This window comes from Parasteatoda tepidariorum, chromosome 9, assembly GCF_043381705.1.
Source record: "Parasteatoda tepidariorum isolate YZ-2023 chromosome 9, CAS_Ptep_4.0, whole genome shotgun sequence".
Taxonomy (NCBI): domain Eukaryota; kingdom Metazoa; phylum Arthropoda; class Arachnida; order Araneae; family Theridiidae; genus Parasteatoda; species Parasteatoda tepidariorum.
This window is the reverse complement of record NC_092212.1, coordinates 57,101,895-57,119,099: the sequence shown is the minus strand read 5'-3', so window position 1 is coordinate 57,119,099 and position 17,205 is coordinate 57,101,895. Positions and strand designations below refer to the sequence as shown.

Here is a 17,205-nt window from a genome sequence, read left to right as displayed (position 1 = left end):
CTAAACATTAAATTACTTATTTAGAAAGAGAATTCATCATGAAGGGTTTCTCTTGCAGTACAATGTCCTCTTAAAGCTAAACTTTAATGTCTTGTAATTTTGAATTCAACTCAGAAGACAAGGAAACATCTAAGTTAAGCATTGGATAAAAATCAAGCAAATTGGGTGAGAAAAACATTTTGTTTTTTTAAAAAGTTTATAAATACTGAGAGAGAGAAGTTTATTCCTGAAATTTTTATTACAATTGGTAAAGAAATGACCTGTTAAGCCTATGAGACATCTGCCAGAGAAAATGATTTTTTTTATTTTTCTCTACCATTTTTACCATATGTTAGAATATATAATATTAAAAAAAAAAAGTTTATCTAGAATAACTTTGAAAATTGATTTCATAATCAGATTTTCATACATGGAGGGGCGATTTCAGTCAAAGGGACACACTCTAAATAGTGCAGACGATATCTATTTCAAGCTATGAAATCAGAGAAAATACAAATATTTTTCCTGGTTAAACATGTACTTTTTTTGATAGATTCATATTTTTTTACCTCAAAAAGACTGCTTAACTAGAAAATAAGGCCCTACCAATATAAACAAGTGAGCAGTATAAACTTAAAGCCCCCCATTTTAATTTTATTTGCGGAATATTTTGGCACATTTTAGCAACTGATTTGACTGAATCAAAACAATTTCTCTCGTAAATGCATTGATCCTAAGGCAACATTTTTCTTTAATTAATGTTTTTGAATATGATTTTTAGTGACAAAAAGCCACAGTTAAAAAATCAAGTTATGTAACATTATGGAGTTCAAATTTTTCTTTCAAAATACCAGTATTCAGTAGAATAAATAGCTTAAGAAATAAAGAGCAATGAAAAGGGGAATAAAAATGCATTTTGGAAATATTTTAAAAACTAAAGGCCTTAGCAAAAGAAATTAAAAAATTTTTGTATAAAATAAACTTAAAACAATTTGCAAAAACATACATATAAATATAAAAAACAAATGAATTCTTCATTGGCAATAGCTCAGGTAATTAAGAGGGATGTGTGGGATAAAAAAAACTAGCGATAGTTTTAACAAAATGATGGATAAATAAAAGCCTTGCAGTTCTGAAATTTAGCAGACTTGTTGCGTCTTGAATAACATATTAAATGCTCATGGTTATGTTGTGTTTATAAAACCCTTTTTTAGTTTTAAATTAATACCACAAAAACTATCGGTTCTAGTAAGAACCCCCTACCCCCAATCAGAAACCAAATAAACTACATAAAATTTGTTGCAAAAAGCACACGATTAACATTTTCAGTAAGATAAATATTTTAGAAACAAAGAGAGAAAAGAAATAGGTAAGGAAGCAGTGGATTTTATTCCCATAGTTCTCCATAAATATCTAAAAAAAAATTCTAATTATAATAAAATATACTGCATACAATTTTCTATAAAATCATATTAAATATACGGTTAGACATAGTTTTGTGAAAGAAAGGTGGCGGAAAAAACTGGAGGTTGTTGTTTTTTAACACTGGTTACCTTAAATATCTAAAAAAAAATTAAGGATTCTAGAACAACAAATGAAATAAATAGAATAAGGTTTATGATCCTAAGCTTTAAATTTATAATTTTTTTTAAAAGTATTTTATTGCAGGGTTCACCCAAATTAAAGAAAAAATTATAAGGGGATAGTGAAACACAAAAATGTTTTTTTTTTCTTCTCTAAAAACTGAAAATATGAATTAACTATGTAAAATTTTTTGACAGTACAGGAGAAGGAAAAAAAAAAAAAGCTGAACAAGTCATAGTATTTAAAAGCAATTTCTACAATGAAATCTTTTTCAAATTTTGTTCATTGATAGAACTATGAAAAGTCTTAGAAATGTTCTATTTTTTATGAACCTGAATTTTCTAAATTAATAAACTCAACAAAAAATGTTTTACACTATTTTTGTAAGAATTGCATGCTGTTTACCTTCATATAATATTTCTTGCAGAGACTCATACCTTTTGAGATCTAATTGGAAAAATCTGAAAAGTGACAGACATGTCTCTATCACATATTACTTTCAAAATTATTAATACCACAGGGAAATATAAATTTTTTTGGATTGAAAATTCTATGTATATAAATTTTTTCTTAGAAAATTATATCTCCAACAAAAGTATCACTACAAAATTCAAAAAATTAGGTAAGAATATACTGTACAGTGTTTTAATATGTCATCGAAATATGTCACTCATCAAAAACTCAGACAGATTTCAAAACTATTTGATTTATGATAATCAAATCTATGTCTTCAGTCTTCGTTACTTGGACTATTATAGACAACTCAGCAATTGTAATTATTCCATTTCTTATAAAATTTCTAATTAGTGACTGACAGAAACGTAGTGGCACCAACTTTCCAAACTAGCCATAAGTAATTAAAAGTTCAATAAGACAGAAATATATAGAGTTAACATGTAAGAAATTCAAATTAGAGCAATTTTAATGTGCATATACTATTCAAATCTATATACCTAATATTAACCCCTTAACAATCGGTTAATTTTCAAGAAAACGGTCATAAAAGTGCCTATTTTGCCAAACACACATATTTAATTAGTGCTGACATCTAGTTTAAAATAAACTAACTATCTACAATTACCTTAAAAATACCCTGGTACTGCCATCTGATTTGTAAAATGAGAAATAGAATATTTTCTGGGCAAAAGAAATGAATTAGTTTTATTCTTATTGGTGCGTTACTACTGAACACTCCAGCCCGGAAATTTCATTGGGAGAGAGAAATAGTGGACGAAACCTCACCCTGTCATTTTCAAGCGAGCGAGAAAGAACGGGTTAATAAAACTATGCACAAATTTATTCTTAAATAAAAAAGTATCACTTAAATAAAGGAACTAAATTAAAAATTATACAACACTGAAATTTAATACTTCATTAAGAAAACTAAATTGATTACTTGGTATCAAAGCTCTAGTTTTTGATTAAATTATAACTACTTCTTATATCCTTTTTATCATCCAGCATTTGAATCATTAAGATTTTTTTATATGATTTCTTTTCTTTTTTTATTTCTTATTTTTATCAAATCGATATTGTTTTTTTAATCTGTTGTTTTCAAAATTGCTCAGGTGAAAAAAATTTTTTATAAATTAGTTGCAATTAATAAAATTTCATATTCTTGGTCAGTGTTAAAAAAAAAGCTTACTTTAAACAATTTACTAAGGAAATCCTGAAAAAAAAAATAGTCATCTTTATTACTCAACCGTAATGTTGGCTATAAAATCATAATAATTCCAGAAATGTACCAAATGTTTTAAGAAAAAGCCACAATGTATAGACGGAATGTTTATTAACAAACAATATCAACAGAAATGTGCACACTCAGCAGTAAAATTAGCATAAGAATATCATTTAAATGAAACAATTTTCAATTTAATAAAGGTAAAAACCCAGAACTATTTTACACAAAACAGAAATGTAATAGAAATTCTGCACTAATAGGAGGCATAACATCCAAAAATGCTTGATATAATTATAAATATTTAATAAATATTAATAAATAAAACGAGCAAATAAAAAGAAGCAACATAACAAAACTGCTTGTATGTTTTGATGGATTAGAGAATTATTATAATTTATTACAAGAAAACATAATCATATATTTTTAATAAAAAATCATAATGGAAGTTAACAAGTATAAATGAAATAATAAAACTGAAACTTAACACAAACAATTAAAAGTTTTTCATAAATTAATAAATATTCTTTGTTGATTTTGAAAGTTAAACTTCGAGATTTAATGCATATTTAACCCCTTAATTTTCTCTTCCAAACAGGAAAAGTGCAAGTATTTGAATTTTCCACACAACCTAATTATTTTTAAATTTCCCTTCTTTACATTATGGCTTATTTTATACAAAAATTGAGGTGCTACTGATTCAGATTTTTGTAAATGTTTTAATAATTGCACTATTTCTAAACACAAAGACAGTTAAAAATCATCATTTCTTAAAGAAATTCCGTAAATATATTGCAGTTTTATAATCAAAGTATGTTTAAAGTCATTGTATAAATAAAAATTGAATGGGCAAAATAAAATTCATGCTGTTGCACTTTTTTATTCGAAAACATAGCCTTTGACAGATATGAAGTGGTAAAGAAGCAAAATTTAAAACAAAATTCAATAAAAAAAAGAGAGTACAAAGTTACTAATAAAGGAAATATTCATTTCAAGTAGTTATAGGTAAAATAAAACCAGGGAACAAATCCATTATTACACATAAAAATTTAAGTACAAATAGTTAAAATTTAAAAAGTTCGTCAAAAAAATATAAACATTACACGCTAACGATGTATTTTAATTTGTAATTATTTAATTGCATATTCCTATAAAAAAAATTTCAGATTTTCTGACTAATAAATTGTTAAAAAAGAATAATTTTAATAAAGTTTAGAAATTTATAAAAATCTCTAAACTGAATTAAAACTATGAAGATAAGTAAAAAGTTGGACATTAAAGAATGAACAACGAATTTCATTAACAAAAACAATATTTATTTCAAATGTCTATTTACAACACAGTGATTCTTCTAACAAATCGCGTTTTCATGATGAATTATAATTTGAAAGGAATATTATGATAACATGTAAAAATATTCTTTTTGATCTGCAGTAAGAGAAAAAAAATTAGTTTCAGATTAAGTAAAGAAAAATTATCCATTCAACATCACAGATAATGGAAGGTTTGAACAAAGAAGACATCTCACAGGAGTTTATCTACCAAACCTTTGTTCACATTTATTGTACCTCTGTAAAACTTTCCTAAATTCTTCAAAACTAAAACCATGATGAGTTAATTGTGATCTAAAAACAAAAATAGTGAAATGAAACACTTTGTAGTTCATTTATAGGTATTAAAACAACAAATATTATTCGAAATATCCGTAGCAACAATTTACCTTGGCCCCAGTAGGGTTCGAAATTGGCGCAATACCGGTCCTATAAGAACATGTATACCCCACCCTCAGCGCTTCTCATTTCTACTGGAGCTGTTTAGAAGGAATCAATCAGCTATTTTCAGAGTTTGGGGAAAAGGGGATACTTTCCAATCAAAAAACTAAACTCAGTGGCGCGATAGCCCTAGAGGGCCAAGGCCTACTGTACCCATCTCAGTTTTCTTAACCTTGGGCTCTGGGGTGCAGGAGCAGATGTTCCGGGCAGGTGGTCAGCCGAACGCGGAACTCCCAGTGTTTAGCCCCACTCATTTATCGACCCACTGAAGGGATGAAAGGCTGAGTCAACCTTGCCCGGCTCAAGGATCGAACCAGGGACCTGTGACATGACAGCGCGAAGCGCTACCGCTCAGCCACCAGGTGTCACTTCCTAATGTAGTCGCTCCAATTACAATTGCCAAGGCTTTAAGTGGATTTCTATCTCGCAATCTTTCTTTAAGCAGGGGGTGGATACAAGATACATACCATCAAATCAGTCTCCTTATGAGATGTTTTTTTATTATTATTACTCTGTTCATTTTCTTACAGACTGCTGCTGAAAGTTGCCAAGAATTGTTCTGCCGCAGATCACGATATGGACAAAAATTTTGTAGACTTTGTTATTAATTTTTTAAAATAAATTTTTTCATCATAATTCACAATTATTTCGTCATAAATAATTTTTCTTCATAGATTTTCTTTGCTACAAAAAATTATTTTGCCGCATGTAGGAAATTTTTCTTTTTTTTCAATAGGTGCTTTTGCAGAAAAATATGGTTATGAGAAAGCTGCATATAAAAAAGATAAATTTTAATAAAAATTTTTTCAACCCTGAAATACTTGGCAGGTTCAAAATATTTTTTAAAATTTTATTTTCATCTACTGTTAAAAAGATGGAATAATCTTTTAAACTCCAACAATAAAACTAAAGCAATCAGTTATTTTTATTTATATGAAAATTATAACATTTTCTTTATAAATCTAATTAATAATGCATATGCATTGAATACTTACATAAACTCAGTAAGTCTTATGTGCCATGGTAAATATCCAATTAAACCATTTGTAAGACCAAAAAGTATGACTAATTCAGGATCAGGTATGTTAATTACACCTACAAAATTAAAGCAATATTTTAATAATATTTGAACAAATTATGCATAACAATTTTTCTTATATATCTTATAAGATTCATAATTGAAAAATCTTAAATGAAAAAATAAAGATTTAAAAAGTAATTCAACAGTTTAACTTCCTTCATATGTTTTATTGTTTCTGTTATGCATTATTTAACTATAAAATTACCTGATGTAAAATTAAAGATAAAAAATCAATACTACCAAAGCATGACTTTTGTTTGAATTTATCTATAAGTTTCATAATTTTGAAGGTGTAATCATATGTTTTTACTAAGTTATTATTCCTACAAACAATGGCTCTAATCTTGCAAATTTTAAATTATGCATTTGTTACATTCTTGAAGGGACAAAAGTAATTCTTTCTGCAGAAATTAAACTTTTTTATTAAAATTTTGGTTAGAATTAAGAAAATATTATCTTAATATAATAATAATTAATATAATCTCATTTTGAGGTATTTTAGAAAAAGGGTTATTTCTTGAAAATCCACATACAGATACTGTAAACTGTCATAAAAATCATAGGGAACAATGCAAAAAAGTTCATATTAATTCAAGAAATTTAATCCAGTATATTTTTTGGCAAACACTTCAATGTTACTAACACATGATACCAACCAAAATATCTATCTTATATGAATGTTCAAATACTTATTAGTTTGTAATTGAAAAGTCTGAATCTTCCTTTTTGTCATTTATTTTCAATTTGTTCAAGGCATATCATTAAATAAATGTCATTTGAAGAATTCTTAAAATACCAAATCTTAAATAATCATAGGAATAAAAATTTCACAATTTTAAAGAATCAGATATTTTCCATTTAAAAGAAATTACATCCTAAACAAATTATAAAACGGAACTAACTTTTTGTAGCACAATCTAAAAGTATTTTGCTAAATTTAGCTTTTATCACTTATCGGTTAACCGGGTGTAAGGCAAATCAATTTTTTTTATAAATTTTTTCCCCCAACTTTTTTGTTTTATTACCCTTTTTTATGTTTAAAAAGCTACATTTAGTCTGTCCAATAATGTCAAATAAATTAATACCTGAATTCATAATTCCTTGCAGAATAAGCTATATAACACCAGTGCAAATCTTTAAAAAATTTAATTTTCAAGATTGAAAGAGCGTAAAAATTATACTTTTTATCAGGGTTGGCAAGATTTTGCCACCGGTGGAAAAAACCATGGTAAATACCGGTAAAAACCGTCCTGGCAAAAACAGGTTTTTGCCAAGCAAATTGGCAAAAAGTGGCAAAAACCTATATTTTCCAAGATGAGAGGACAAAAACACATTTTTGATACAAAATTATTCCTAAAATTGAAATATATACTATAAATATAAATAATTACAAAAAAATTAACAAAATTATTATTCCATAATTAAATGATAATGTAATAATATATCATTTTAGTAGTTTAAAACATTATTGATTGGAAAATTTGTGATTATTCTTTTTTTTCCAGTGAAATGAACTTATTTTAAATTAATATAACTATANTATAAGAACTATAACAATAATAATTAATAATATATATTGAAACTATAATCATTCACCAAAAGTTAACATGCTCAAGTGAGTTGAATTTCTTATACAAAGTTACTTTTACTACAGTACAAGAAACTTTTCCATGATTCCTTTAACTTTTATTTACATCTATTGTTAAAAAGATGGAAAAATCTTTTTAACTCCAATAAAACTAAAGCAATCTGTTATTTTTATCTATTAGCTGGAATATGAAAATTATAACATTTCATTTATAAATCTAAAAAATAATGCATATACATTGAATACTTACATAAACTCAGTAAGTCTTATGTGCCATGGTAAATATCCAATTAAACCATTTGTAAGACCAAAAAGTATGACTAATTCGGGATCAGGTATGTTAATTACACCTACAAGATTAAAGTAATATTTTAATAATATTTGAACAAATTATGCATAACAATTTTTCTTATATATCTTGCAAGATTCATAATTGAAAAATCTTGTATTATTAAACTATAAAATTACCTGATGTAAAATTGAAGATAGAAAATCAATACTATCAAAGTATAACTTTTTTTTGAATTTATATTTAAGTTTCATAATTTTGATTGTGAAATCATATGTTTTTAATAAATTAAGTTATTATTCCTACAAACAATGGCTCTGATTTTGCAAATTTTAAATTATGCATTTGTTATATTCTTGAAGGGAAAAAAGTAAATTTTTTCTGCAGAAATTATACTTTATTAAAATTTCAGTTAGAATTAAGAAAATATTTCTCATTTTGAGGAATTTTAGACAGGGTTATTTCTTGAAAATCCACATACAGATACTGTTAACTGTCATAAGAATCATAAGGAACAACGCAAAAAAGTTTATATTAATTCAAGAAATTTAATCCAGTATATTTTTGGCTAACATTTCAACATTACTAACATATGATAACAATCAAAATATCTATCTCATATGAATGTTCAAATACTTATTATTTTGTAATTTAAAAGTCTGAATCTTGCTTTTTGTCATTTATTTCTGATTTGTTACAAGGCATATATTTAAATAAATTTCATTTAAAGAATCCTTAAAATACCAAATCTTAAATAGCCATATGAATAAAAATTTCATAATTTTAAAGGATCAGGTATTTTCTATTTAAAAGAAATTATAAAACAGAACTTTTCGTAGCACAATCTAAAAGTATTTTGCTCAATTTAGTTTTTATCACTTTTCGGTAAGGCAAATCAAATGTTCTTTTTTTTTAAAATTTTGTTCAATTTTTTTGTTTTATTAACTTTTTTTATGTTACATTCAGTCGGTTCAATAACAAATAAAAAATAAATTAATACCTGAATTCATAATTCCTTGTAGAATAAGCTATATAACATCAGTGCAAATTTTTAAAATATTTAATTTTCAAGATTGAAAGACGTAAAAATTACACTTTTTATACATAGTTAATATTTATACCTAATGTTAAATACATAGTTGTAAACAGGAGAATATAAAAACTCAAAATTTCTAAAAGTCCGCATACTTATCGCAGTAACATTTAAAAATATCGTAATTAGAAAAAAGAAGTGGCAGCCAAAAACAAAAGTAGTATAACTACCTTTTACTTCATGAAATTTCATACAGACAATATTTTTAATTTAATAAAGTGGTTAGAATTACAGAATTTTGTCAAGAGTTCTACTGGGTCTTTAAAGTCAATCATTTAGTTATGATATATTCAGGGTTTGAAATTAATGTTGGTTCAAAACCATCATAAAATCCTGACCCAGACTTGCAAAATATAATAACAGTGATCCTTCAGACCAGAGACTAATCATTATTAATTTAGTGCAAAGTGAGTGCTAATTAGGTTCTTTGCTTTGTATTGATGCCTGTGTTTCAGTCATACGATTTTTGGCCTGCTTTTCTGGATCATAATTTGGAATTTTACACTTCCTCTGCAATTTTTCATCTAATTTCACTTTAATAACTTTCTTTTTAATTTCGATATTCGTCATAATGCTCGACTGATGGTAAACGTGCAGCAGTAAACCCATTTATTAATGCAGAATAAAATTTTGATTAGTATAAAACTTAATTAGCATTTTCCAATTTCCACAAAAGTTATAAAAATTTAAAATATTGCATTTTTAAAATTTATTTTGTGTCATAAATTTGCAAGAATTTTTAAAAAAAAATTCAATAGAAGCTCGTGAACAGATTAAAAAGAAAATGTCTAACAGACTACTGAAATCTTTTAGTTACTGGTTCTTTCAACTGGTGATATAGTGAAATGTTCTTAATTTCTACTCCTGATTTAATCACATGAAAGGCTAAACCAAAATTTTTAAACACTAGAAAATACAGAATCAGTCGGATTAAATGGTGTACTTTCAAATTTTTCACATGTATTTTTGGCACTTACATATTTTATGTTTGCAATCGACATTTTATGTTTTTCATTTTCAAAAAAAAAAAAAAAAAAAAAAAAAAAAAAAAAAAAAAAAAAAAAAAAAANTTATCAAAAAAAAAAAAAAATCAAAAAAAAAAGAAAGAAAGAAATAATAACAATATATAAATAAAAACAAAACAAAATTTAAAAAAAAAAATAAAATAAATAAACAAGATGCTTTTTAAAGTACTAGTCTAGCTACTATTTAATTTCTAGATATGGCCATGATTTTTTGGCTAGTGTTCAGGACGTAAGAAAACTGGCAATGAGTTACCTATTATGTTCACAAAAATATTCGCAATAAGATAACACTTAGAAATGTAAAGAAGAAAAAAACTACCTTTGATACACTGATCTAAATGCAGGCTATGGAAATTTTTCAATAAATCAGGTTCCCTTTTAATATTTTTAGAAACTTTTTTAGCTGCTTCTACAATTTGCTGTTTACCATCTTCTTGTGATATTAGGTAGACATTGACATTTTCTGTTCTGTGACCATTTTTTACTAAAATAGGAAAATTTAATAAAAAATAATTATATGAGATAAATTGAAACCATAATGATTCACCAAAAATTAACATGCTCAAGTGAGTTGAATTTCTTATACAAAGTTACTTATACAGGATGCGTAGCCAAATCTTTCAACAAAAAATAAGCACCCAGAAAATAATTTTAAGCACTATACACATTAAGAAAATACAAAATAATTTTCAAAGACTTTGCATGATCATGATAAAATAAATAGTTTCTGACAAAGAACTCTCTTCTTGATTATATTAGCCATTATAAAATGACCAAGAGATTTTTTAGTTCAATATCAGAGGGCGGAAAATAAAGCCTAAAATTGAGAATATCTTGCAAAATGCAGCAGAGATGTACATGAGAGTGCAAGAATCGCACCGAACCCAGCTTAGTAGAAGCACATGCAGACTCGTAAGTATTTCATCAAACATGTAAAATAATTGGCGCTTCCATAGGCTAACGACCAACAGTACACCAAAATAGATTGAGATTGAATGAATTGTGAAAATGTTGAACAGAACAATGTGAAAAGCATGCTTTTTACATAATACATGGAGAAAATCAACATTCCCTTTTCGGAAAGGTATAATTAAGCACTTTTAAAAACAGCCCATGAAAAAAGCACCTTTATGAGCTCTTACAAAACGAAAATAAGCACCTTTAAGCACTTTTCAAAAATGCTATGCCCAATGTTCTACTACAGTACAAAAAACTTTCCAATGAGACTTCTGGGTTGAATATAAATAAAATTACATATTAACTTTTTCCTTACGGCTAGTACAACATATGGACCACATTTGATGGTAGAACATGGTACACTGTAAGCAGAGGGTTAAGTGTATGTATTGTGATACTGGTTAGTATTATGATACTAAATACCATTGGAAGTCTTTTGGGTTGGAAGTAAATAAAAAAAATGTAAAGGTAACATTTATGTTAGTTAGACGATAGCAAAAAAGTAAAAATGATGTCACAATCCCTTTAATGATAAAGAGTTTGCTGAAGAATGTCTTAAGCAGTCATTTAATGTACAATGCGAAAAAAAGGATATGAATAACTTTATCCAATGATTGGATCTTCAAGTTCTAGGACTCAATCTTAATGACCCGATAGGGTGACCTCAAATATGTTAACTAATAAGCGCAGATGATATTTTAAGTTACAAAATCAGACAGAAAAACATACTTTTTCAGAACCTTTACCGAAAGCTGACCTTTTTTGTTGTTAACCAATTTTGATTTCTAATGCCAAAAATATAGGTGATAGCTGCAATCTGTGAAATATTGTCCCTATAGTTAAGAGAGGTCAAGAGAGTGTTTCAAAGGTTAAATTCCTTAATATTAATTCTACTTTTTGCATCTTTCACTATAACGAGAACTTTTAAAGCGAATTGAAAAGTTTTTTGAACATAGTTATAAAATTCATTTATCCAAAGATAATTCCATGAAAAAAATATACGTTTAGTGGTATTTAATAATGCTTGAAAAAATTTTGAACTGTAAGGTTTAGAATTTTTTCTATAATTTTAAAGAATATAATTTTACATGGTAATATACAAAATTTGAGCAAAATGAGTTCAATAGCTTCTGAAAAATCGAATTTTAAATATCTGACTTTTTTTAAGTTAATTTCTCAGGAACTTTTGATCGATTTTGAATTTTATCATGTAAAATTATATTCTCTTTACTTTAAATAATGCAAAAAATTGTATACCTTACAATGTTTTATTTTTTACCTTTATTAAATAAAAAAATAAAAAGTAAGAAATATTTACTAAAAGTTATATTTTGATAAGTGAATTTTATAATTGTGTGCAAAAATTTTCTATTCACTTAAAAATGTCTCGAGAGATAGTGGAATACACAAAAATTAAAATTAAGGGGATGAAACTTTTCCCTCTCCTGACCAAACAATTACACCCTATATTTTGGAGGTCAAAAATCTGAATTCGTCAACAAAAAAAAAGAAAGAAAAAAAGGCATGTTTATTCAGAGAAAGTATGTTTTTGTGTCTGATTTCATAACTTAAAATATCGCCTGCACTTATTAATTAGCATATTTGAAATCACATCCTCGAGCCATTATGTTTGAGTCCTAGAACGCGAAGAAACAATCATTAGATAATAGTAATTCAGGGTGGTCTGTTTTGTTCTAGCGAACTGTACATTGTCCAGAAAAAGCTATTTCAAAAATCAGTTTGTCTAAAGTGATATACCTCGGAGATCTGACTATAGGCATATTCAATAAGCTCAAATTCGGATGTAAGAATTTCTTGTTTTACTTTGTACAAAAGGATGAATCAACAAATGCAACGGATATTTCAAGTTTTGATTTTTTTTTTTTAAAAATAGCTAGTGTTCTTGCATGTAAAATTACAAACCTTGGTTCAGATTTATATTCTGGTTTGAGCAATTTTTTTTACTTAAGTTAAACATGAACAATATCTTTGCCATAAAGAGCAACAATGACTCTTTATATGAGTGGAGAGATAGGAAACATCATTGAAATCTGCCACAAAAACATGAAATGCTAATGTGATTGCTTTCCCTTGCATCAACCACTGAGAAAATTTCTATAAAAATTCTATTTTCAACTTTAAATACATTTAGAATCATCAGAATGTAATCATAAAAGTTGATTTAACTTTATCGGGTCTAAGAGAGGAAAACAAATTTTAATGTTAACAAACTTCAAACAAAGAAAAACTCAATAGCTTACACTAAAATTAACTTATTTTTCTCCCATTACTAATTTTTTTTTATTACTAGTATAGGGCTGACCATATGCAAAGTAATTAGTAAGTAATAGTAAGTTAGTTCCTAGCACTATGCTAGTAATCCCAATAAAATGTTCAAATATTGAAGTCAAGAGTTTTTTTTATGAGCAATAGTAAATCATGTTTTGTTAAGTTTTTTTTTTAAAAAAAATTATGTATAGAAGGAGGTGCTAACAATACAACCACAGTTAAAAGTATTTAGGAAATACTTACTAGAAACATTATATGGAAAAGGAGCTTTTCCATCACTAAATATAATATCAAAATAATGTGCTGCATCTTTCAAGATGAGATTTTTTTTTACAATCATCTCTTTATACAGTGCATTTCCATTTAATTTAATATAACCTGCAAACATACAAAAAAAGTTAGGAAAGCATAACTTTTAAAATATTATAAATCATAACTTTATTCTGGATAATTATCTATATCAGACGCCCATAAAAACCTGTATTATGTGCATATAACCACAATATTTTCTGATTTATTGCAAAATGCTAAAATTGTAATAGAAAATAGTCAAAATGCAATAGAGAGATTATATTTATGTATATACTGCAGGGCATGACATTTCAGTACTAAAGGTATTAGATAGAGTAAAAAATTTTCTAGCTAGCATTTTCATGAAAAATAAGGACAATTTTTAAAATGTTAACAAATGTAGTATGACAGGGTGTCTAGTGCAAAGTTATTTTCGAATTGACTTTTCCTTGTAGGTTTAAGATTTTCCCTTTATCATGCAGATGATACTAATATTGAATTTTATTAAATAAAAAATACTTTGTTACTTAAAATATATAATCAGAGAAAAATCAAATGATGGGCAGAATAATATTATAAAATAAACATTATGTATCAGAAAATAAGACAGTTTTTATTTATTTATCTAGACCTTAATAATGGCACGGTGGAAGAAATTAAAAAAGGACCCCCCCCCCCCGCAAAAAAAGTAACCCATCTCATTTGCATTACTTTTAAGAAACTCCAAATTATATTAAGATCCTAATTTCATCAAAAAATCTTTTTAAAATAACTGCTGAAAGCGATAAAATTTTTTAGGATGAAATCATCGCCAATTGAGTGTATAAGAAAGCGATCACTGACCAGGTGAAAAGAGCAAAAAAGAAAAATAATAAATAACTGCCTATAATTTCTCAGATAAGGATGTGAAATTACGATCGAATCGCCACAATTCAAATATGTCAAAAAGAGATTACTCAAATTGAAGATTTGCTGGTCTTATTAATATTCTAATTCCTATATCTAAATTTGAAAAATCATGTGAAAGGGGCTGAAAAAATTATAACTTGCAAAAAAACTATGATCAGAAGACGTGAAATTACAATGGGATCGTCACAAATCAAGGTTAAAAAGTGATAGCTCAAATTCAAACATATCAGAATTTCAAAAATCATAGGGAAACGACCGAGAAAACAATTAATTATTGCTGGAAAGATGTTTAGAAACTATAAAACCATTTGAAAGAAGGGAGAAAACTTGTTTGCGTCATTCTTAGTGAAGTGAAGCTCATGACTGAAGGAATCAGCAATTGCTTGTTCTCTTTAAACTTTTCCCAGCTTTACTAAGATTTTCGAATAATCTTCCGATATTTTTCTAAATCAATAAATTCCCAGCTTTTCCTATCACTAGACACTGTCAGGGGTCTGTCTAGGTTTTTCTGAAAGTTACCTATTTCGCAAAAATTTAGACATAATTTGTGAAAATTAAAAAATAAACACAAAAATATGGATTTATCGTATCTTACTGGATACAAAAACAAAATTTTAAGAAAAAGTTTTTGTGAAACTACCGTTTTTCTGAAAGTTGAATTTGTGAAGGTACCGCTAAACGGTAGTAAATTTGGCCTGGACAGATCCCTGACTGTACATGAAGAATTTTTTTTGGTGACTAAAAACCATAAAAGGATATAAAAAATTTATATATATTTATTGCAAAATAATAATATTTATTAAAAGCAAGGTTTTCTTACGGTCTCAATGATTCTAATATAATCTACATAACATTAAAAGTCTTTAAAATAAGAAAAATATCAGTATTATTTCAATACTATAAATATTTAATCTTTGCACACTGTTTCTTTTGGCATTAAATAAAAGGTCAGAGTAAAAATACATTAAGGGGTACATTTAATGAAAATTCTAAAAAAATCATACTAATAAATTTCTAGTCTAATGCTCTTAAAGGTGCATCCTAATATTTTCCCAAGAATTCGGACGTAACTGCTAATTCTGGTAAAAATTTGGAAGGCAGTTTGATTAGAAAAAATATTTTACATAATATTATCACTTATCGCCAGGTCAAATATTTTTTGCCAATGCACCCTTGTAAGCACAATATGTGTATTTCTTACATGTATATATAGTAGTTAGGTCCCGTAAGTTTTTATTTTTATTATTTTTTTTAAGAAATTGGGGGTTTGCTCAACTAAAAAGGTTGGGAGCTGCTTATGTAATTCGTTTACTAAATTTTGGCACTAATATAAATAAAAAAATTATAAATTATTAGTTAAATGTGCTAAATTAATATCAGTAGCATATTTGAATTAGTGTTAAATATGCTAGTGATCAGGAATTACTCTGATTATTGTTATTTAAACTTCAAGTGCTAATACATGCAAAATTTTAAAGTAATTTATAAAACTAAGAGTAATTTGCTGCTGTTATAATTTTTTTTTTTTTGACAAGGAATTACCTTGGTTGATTCGATTCGGAAAAAAATTGAAGCAAAATGTAATACACAATATGTTAATTCTCAATTACTAACAAAAATAATTAAAAATCGAAAAAAAAAATTGCAATTATGCAGCATAGATACAGTAATTAAAAAAATTTTAAGCAACACAAAGTATATAATACAGAACATACTTCTGAATAAACAGAGCAATACGTAGTACAAGATTTTAATAATTAATGACTTGCAAAATACGCGATTGTGATAGTAAAAAAAATGGGCAACAATATAAAATGTAGAGGAGATTTTGCGTTTAAGAAATTGTAATTATCACAAAATTTTAAATTCAGAAAGAATTTCTGAATCAAACTAAATGAAAATGCATAAAATACAAATATTTTGCAGTTTATATTTATATAGATATGATTGCACTTGAAGAGGTACCTGAGCTGTCAAATATACTAATGTGATGAATTCCGACTGCAAAACTCCAAACAATTAAATTCGAAACATCAGAAAATGAAATTTTATCTTCACATATTATGATGCCCAAATGAGTAGGTAATCTTTTGCAATTAAAGTCAGTAGTTGATTTATAAAATTTGAGGAATTCTGGAAATAAGCTCAAAGAGTATTGTACAAGAGAATTTATTTCTCTGAACAAAAGTTGTAGAAAAAAGAAGGTATCAATACATTTATGAATAACGTATAAAATGATGCGATGGAACATTGTTGTTTACATGCGATCACATGAAAACGTTTAATCCAAAACAAACCCACAAATTTTAAAGGTAAAGGCCGGCATGAGTGAATGAGTGTACTATAAATAAGTAAATATTGCGCACTGGATTTTTCAAACTTTTAAGTTTATTCTGTTCTATATTTTAAGAGTTACTCGTACAAATAATTTCATATTTTACGAACTAAGTTTTTAGTGCGCTACCTAAAAACAACTTTTAGATGAGAATTTATTTATCAATTGCCATCACCAGCATCGAAATTACACGTCATTTTCACCTAGATCGCATCGAAAATTTGCAAACTTGCAAAACCGGAAATAAAATTAAGCTGATTTGAAGAGAAGATTGAAAATATTTTAGAAGACGACTATTGAAATGACCTCGATTTAGAATTGGTTCATTTAAATTT

The 17,205-nt window shown here is 26.7% G+C and overlaps 1 protein-coding gene across 2 annotated transcripts; it reads right to left on the bottom strand.

Moving 5' to 3' along the window:
• Positions 1 to 3,335: 3,335 nt before the first annotated feature.
• On the bottom strand, positions 3,336 to 17,059 carry LOC107437176 (transport and golgi organization 14). 2 transcript variants are annotated; one of them, XM_043040389.2, is made up of 5 exons: positions 16,501 to 16,934; positions 13,579 to 13,713; positions 10,409 to 10,573; positions 6,009 to 6,108; positions 3,336 to 4,866 (listed from the first exon to the last, which is right to left on the bottom strand). In XM_043040389.2, the coding sequence occupies exons 1-5, from the start codon at positions 16,784 to 16,786 to the stop codon at positions 4,776 to 4,778; spliced, it is 777 nt and encodes a 258-aa protein (XP_042896323.1). In that variant the 5' UTR covers positions 16,787 to 16,934; the 3' UTR covers positions 3,336 to 4,775. The 2 variants fall into 2 exon arrangements, with proteins under 2 accessions (XP_042896323.1, XP_042896324.1); XM_043040390.2 differs by lacking the exon at positions 6,009 to 6,108 and adding an exon at positions 7,933 to 8,032 and having other exon boundaries at positions 4,636 to 4,866; positions 16,501 to 17,059.
• Between the last annotated feature and the right edge of the window lie 146 nt (positions 17,060 to 17,205).

What these genes read in the sequence shown, in the direction of transcription:
- LOC107437176 (XM_043040390.2), bottom strand. Translation starts at nt 16,786, where the DNA reads ATGTTCCATCGCATCATTTTATACGTTATTCATAAATGTATTGATACC. An exon ending in TTTTCCATATAATGTTTCTA is followed by an intron (nt 10,574 to 13,578) that starts GTAAGTATTTCC and finishes TTCCTATTTTAG; the next exon opens with TAAAAAATGGTCACAGAACA. An exon ending in TTTAGATCAGTGTATCAAAG is followed by an intron (nt 8,033 to 10,408) that starts GTAGTTTTTTTC and finishes TTAATCTTGTAG; the next exon opens with GTGTAATTAACATACCTGAT.